General features: G+C 42.8%; 1 protein-coding gene across 3 annotated transcripts in view; it reads right to left on the bottom strand.

Moving 5' to 3' along the window:
* Positions 1–318: 318 nt before the first annotated feature.
* Positions 319–6,000, bottom strand: part of HIRA (histone cell cycle regulator) — a 74,333-nt gene continuing 68,651 nt past the window's right edge. For all 3 annotated transcript variants that reach the window (XM_082852500.1, XM_082852501.1, XM_082852502.1), the window contains one exon: positions 319–1,091. In XM_082852500.1, coding sequence (XP_082708626.1) covers positions 975–1,091 — 117 coding nt within the window. In that variant the 3' untranslated portion in view covers positions 319–974. The remainder of the gene's footprint in view (positions 1,092–6,000) is intronic.

The raw sequence follows: 6,000 nt of genomic DNA, 5'->3' as shown, positions 1-6,000 counted from the left end.
GACAGAACCAAGGACCTCTCCACCTAGCTTGGGAGAAGACAGGTGCACGGTGGCCAGCCCGCTCGCCCAGCTCAGCCTGAGATGCTGCACGACCAGGAAAGTGACTCCATGCTGTGAAATGACTTTTTGCATGAAGGGGCAGGGGGAGCAGATGATATCAAAGGCGAGGGATTCACAGTGCAAGGGAGGGAGGTGGAAGTTAGAAGGAAAAGGCAGGGGAAGTCAGGACCATTTGGTATCCAATGCGTGTTCATTTATTTTACACTTACAAAAGAAATCGCCCACCCTCTGCCCCATCCCCCCCAAAAGTCTCTTTTTACAAACATTTAAAAATTAAAACTAAATGAAGATAGACAAGTTAATTTCAGTACAATTATTTTTCAATGTAGCTGTCATAATTAGAGTTTAAATTTCCTACAAGTGACCAATGTCCAAGTGACTTATAGGGAAATCCTGATTATTGGCCAAAAGGAAAATTCCATATTACAAGTTAGCAAATTCTAGTACAAAAATAGTCCATGTGTTGGAATAGGCTTTCTTTTTACATAGGTCTCAGGTCAGTCTACTGACTGCATAATACGCTAACGTCTCAGGGTTCTCTCTTTCACAAATGGCTCATTCGTCATAGCTGGAGCAGCACGGCGCCTACAGTAGCAGGGCTAGTGTCCATCTGGGGACCGTGCTGGAGACGGCAGGCCTGGGCTGCCTCACTGGCCCCAGGGCAGTTGGGCAGAGCTCCAGCTCTGCACCGGGGTCCTGGAGGGAGGAACGAGTTGTGGGCAGAGCTGCTCCCCCTGAGGGAGAAACAGGCCCAGGACACAGGGGAAGTGTGCCCAGGGGCTGAGCCGGTACTGGTGTAGGACAGCCCACCTCCTGCCAGTGTCTCCTCATCCTGTAGCCCAGCGAGATAAGAGGCCGACCTGTGTGTCCTCAGTGGCGAGAGTGTGGCCCTGCCCTTGCTGCGGCTGGGCAGGCTACTTGTCCCTCAAGATGTCGAGCTGTTCCTGACACTCGGTGAAGAGGCGCTGGAAGCGGAGGTTCTGCCCGATGACTGGCAGCAGCTCCTTCAGCAGGTCCCTCTTCCGCAGACCCTGCGGATACAGGAGTGACAGCTGAGTGCAACTGACAGTGAGGAGAGCTAGACTGTGGGGGTTTCCCTGACCCAACAAAGACCCTTGTGCCCATCTGCCCCATGGGCACCCCCTGGAGAAACCATAGATGGATGAGAACAATTTCTCTGTATGCTGGGAGGCCTGGGACAGCTAAAAAAAGCTGAGCTTGGGCACATGGGGTGGAGTGGCAGGGCCCAGGGAGGGACATAGTTCAAGGGTGGGTACCAGGTAGGTTCTGCTCTTCCGTGTCCCCTAAGTCTGCTGGCACAGTCACCGCTGGCCTCTGATTGCACTGGTTAGTGGCCAGAGTAGCCTGACCTTCCAGAGCAGAATGCAAGTAAGGCTACCAGGGCAGAGGGCCAGGCAGACGGCTATCCTGGAGGGACCACTCCCTTATGTGGATGTGTTCCAGGGACGTGAGGTCAAGGCCAGGGGCGAGGAGGTGCCTGGGTGACAGTGACTGGCCTTGGTTTTACAGTCCTGGAGTCTCTGTCCTCAGCTCTTGCCTATGCCTCCTCCACCCTGGGTGGCACCATGTCTGCCTGGGCCCTCCTGCAACATGCACTGCCATGCAGGGTCTCCACCGCACAGACCCTTGAGGAGCACGGCTGCTGCAAAGGGAAAACCATCAACTGACAGCACTGACCACTGGAAGAGAAGGGCCAATATGTTAAAACAAGTGTGGTAACAAGATGATGAATTATAGAAAAGAACCAAGTGTAGATACCAAGTTTGAGCAACACAGTGGTTGAAGGAGATGGGATTAGCAGGAGACTGGACACTGCTGAAGACCAAGTCAGAGTGAGGTCAGATAGAGGAGCAGCCCACACTCATAAGGGAGGCAGGCAGAGGGGAAACTGTAAGAGGAGAAACTGTACCATTGCCTACAAAGGCAGGTGAGCGCAGCAGGTAGGCCCAATATCCACATAATGGATCCCACAGGAGACAGAGAAAGAAGAGAGAAGGAAATATTTAAAGAAGTAATATGGGTATATTTCACATAATTAAACAACGAATGGCCTTAGGTTGAAAGGCTCCACTGAGTGCTGATCAAGTAATATATGGGAAAACTGATAACCAGACACATTAGAATGAAATATACAGAATTTTCAGATATAAAAGACAGAAAATTTCTGAAAATTTCGAAAGTACAAGAACATATTACCTACAAAGGAAGACATACCAAGATTCACAATAAAGTGTTTTTTTTTTGGCTGTGCTGCGTGGCCAAAAAAAAAAAAGATGGCAACTCATGACCAAGTAGGGTTTATCCTGGAAATCAAGGAGAATTTAATATTAGAAAACTTAGAACTGGAAAATAGGAAATAAAAAGATTATTTGAGATGACTTCATTGTTTAAACCACATAGAAAATGCAAAACAATTAATGGACAAATTAATAAAAATAATAGAAATGTGTAGAAAGATGGCTGGTGATTAATATACCAAAGTCAAATGCATATGTACAGCAGCAATGAATAATCAGAAAACATAAAACAACTTATCACTTAGAATACTCACAATTATAAAATATCTAAGAATAATTCTAAAAATGATGTGTATGGCCTATGTGCTGAAAATTAAAAAACCTTACTGGAAGGCATTAAAGAAAACCTAAATGAATGGAGAGTACTGATGGGAACAGTAGCATAGTATAGATATCAGGATGGAGGCTGCAAAAGGCAGTGGTGAGCACTGTGGCGTGTGAAAGCAGCAGGGGAACTGCAACCCCTGGGAACCTGGGGTCAAGAGATACAGGTAGAATACAACAGAATGTCTAAGGTTGTGGAAAGAAGCAGGAGTGAAACTTTTAGGGAAATTAAAAAATTTAAAAGCAGTCTTGTATAGCATAAGTAGAAATACAGCACATGTTGAAAATGGATTAAACTCCTTAATCAAAAAATGGATAAAAGAACAGGATCCAACTATATGCTGCTTACAAGGAACTCACTTAGATCTAAAGGAGGATATACACAGGTTGAAAGTGAAAGAATCAAAAAGATATCCCATGTAAATAATAAGCAAAATAGAAAAGAGATGGCTATACTAATAACAGACAAAATAGACTTTATGTCAAAAATTGTCATAAGACACAGGACACTGTATAATGATAAAAGGGTCAATTGACCAAGAAGATGTAACAGTTATAAACATATACCCACCAAACATCAGAGTTCCTAAACACATGGTGCAAACATTATCTGAACTGAAAGGAGAAATAAGACAGTCCTACAATTTGCAGAAGACTTCGATATCCTATTTTCAATAATGGATAGAACAACCAGACAGAAGATCAATAAGAAATAGAGGACCTGAAAAGCAGTATAGACCAACTGGACCTAAAGCACACATATGCAGAACACTCCACACAACAAGAGCAGAATATACATTTTTCTCAAGTGCATGTGTAACACTCACCAGGACAGACCAAAACAAGTCTCAATAAGCTTAAAAAGACTGAATCATAAAAGTGTCTTTTCCAATCACAATGGAATGAAACTAGAAATCAACAGCAGAAGAAAAACTGGAACACACACAAATATGTGGAAATTAACACACTGTTAAACAATCAATGATTCAAAGAAGAAATTACAAGGGAAATTTAAAAATATCTAGGGACAAATGAAAATGAAAACACAACATACTGGAATGCAGCAAAAGCACTGGCTAGAGAGAAATTTATAGCTATAAAAATCTACAAAGAAAGATTCACAAATCAAATCAATAACAGAACACTGCATTTAACAAAACTAGAAAAATAAAAGCAAACTAAACCCAACAAGCAGAAGAAAATCATACATATCAGAAAATAAGTAAAATGGAGAACAGAAAAACTATAGAGAAAATAATAAAACCAAAAATGAATTCCTTGAAAAGATCATCAAAATTGACAAGCATTTAGCTACATGGACTAAGAAAAACAGAAGACTCAAATAATGAAAATCAGAAGTGAAATAGGGACATTGCAACTGATGCCACAAAAATAAAAGGAGTATAAATAAGAGAATACTATGAACAACTGTACACCAACAAATCGGATGACCTAGATAAAATGGACAACTTCCTAGAAATACACAGCTTACCAAGACTGAATCATGAAGAAATAGCAAATGTGAACAGACCTATAAGTAACAAGGAGACTGAATCAGTAATCAAAAACCTCCCAACAAAGAAAAGCCCAGGACTGACCAGATGGCTTCACTGGTGAATTTTACCAAAAATTTAAAGAAGAATGAACAACAATCCTCCACATACTCTTTCAAAAAACTGAAGAGAAGAGAACATGTTTAGATTCATTGTATGAGACCAGCATTATCCTGACATGAAAGCCAGACAAAGACACTACAAGGAAAGAAAATAGTCCAATGTCCCTTGTGAACACTGATGAGTCCTGAACAAAATACTAGTGCAGTGGTCCCCAACCTTTTTGGCACCAGGGACCGGTTTCGTGGAAGACAATTTTTCCACGGGCTGGGGGTTGGAGGTGGGAGATGGTTCAGGCGGTAGTGCGAGCAGTGGTTCAGGAAGTAATCCGAGTGATGGGGGGATGGTTCAGGGGGTAATGCAAGTGATGGGGGAAGATGGTTCAGGAAGTAATGTGGGTGATGGGGGGGATGGTTCAAGGTGGTAATGCAAGCAATGGTTCAGGAAGTAATGCGAGTGGTGGTGGGGGGCATGGTTCAGGCGGTAATGCAAGTGATGCAGGAGATGGTTCAGGTGGTAATGCAAGTGATGGGGGGATGGTTCAGGTGGTAATGGGAGTAATGGGAGTGACGGTTCAGGAGGCAATGCAAGCAATGGTTCAGGAAGGTAATGGGAGTGATGGGGAGGATGGTTCAGGCGGTAGTGTGAGCGATGGTTCAGGAGGTAATGCGAATGATGGGGGGGATTGTTCAGGCAGTAATGCAAGTGATGGGGGAGATGGTTCAGGCGGTAATGCAAATGATGGGGGGGATGGTTCAGGTGGTAATGCAAGCAACGGTTCAGGGGGTAATGGGAGTGATGGGGGGATGGTTCAGGCAGTAATGCGGGGGATGGTTCAGGCAGTAATGCGAGCGATGATTCAGGAAGTAATGTGAGCGATGGGGAGTGATGGGGAGCAGCAGATGAAGCTTCACTCGCTTGCCCGCCACTCATCTCCTGCTGTGCGACCTGGTTTTTAACAGGCTGCAGACTGGTACCAGTACTGGTACTAGCGAACAGAATTTAACAGCAAATGGAAAGGATTATATACTATGACTAAATGTGATTTACTCCTGGAATGCAAGGGTGGTTTAAGAAACTAAAATCAATCAATGTAATACACCACATTAATAAAATGAAGAAAAAAAAATCCCAGAAGATCATCTCAATTGATGCAGAAAAAGCATTTGACAAAATTCAACACTCCTTCACTACTAAAAACTGGTAATAGAAGGAAACTATCTCAGTAAAATTAAGGTCACATATGAAAAGCCCACAGCTAGTATCATACTCAGTGTTAAAAGACTTAAAGCTTTTGCTCTAAGGTCAGGAACAAGGCAAGGATGCCCCATTTTCACTTCTATTCAACATAATACTAAAAAGTCCTAGTCAGAACAATGAGGCAAGAAAACGAAATAAAAGACACCCAAATTTGAAAGGAAGAAGTAAACTTATTTGTTTGCAGACAACATAATCTTATATGTAGAAAACCCTAAAGATTCCGCAAAAAAAACCGTTAGAACTAATAAATGGATACAGCAAGTGTGCAGAATATGAAATCAACACACAAAAATCAGCTGCGTTTTTATATACTGACAACCAACAATCTGGAAAAGAAATTAAGAAAACAATTCCATTTGCAGTAAGCTCCAAAAGAACAAAATACTTAGGAATAAACTTAACCAAGGAGGCGAAAGACTAGTATA

This window comes from Leucopleurus acutus (assembly GCF_964270905.1).
Source record: "Leucopleurus acutus genome assembly, chromosome: 13".
In the NCBI taxonomy this organism is placed as follows: Eukaryota; Metazoa; Chordata; class Mammalia; order Artiodactyla; family Delphinidae; genus Leucopleurus; species Leucopleurus acutus.
This window is presented reverse-complemented; position numbering and strand designations above follow the sequence as displayed.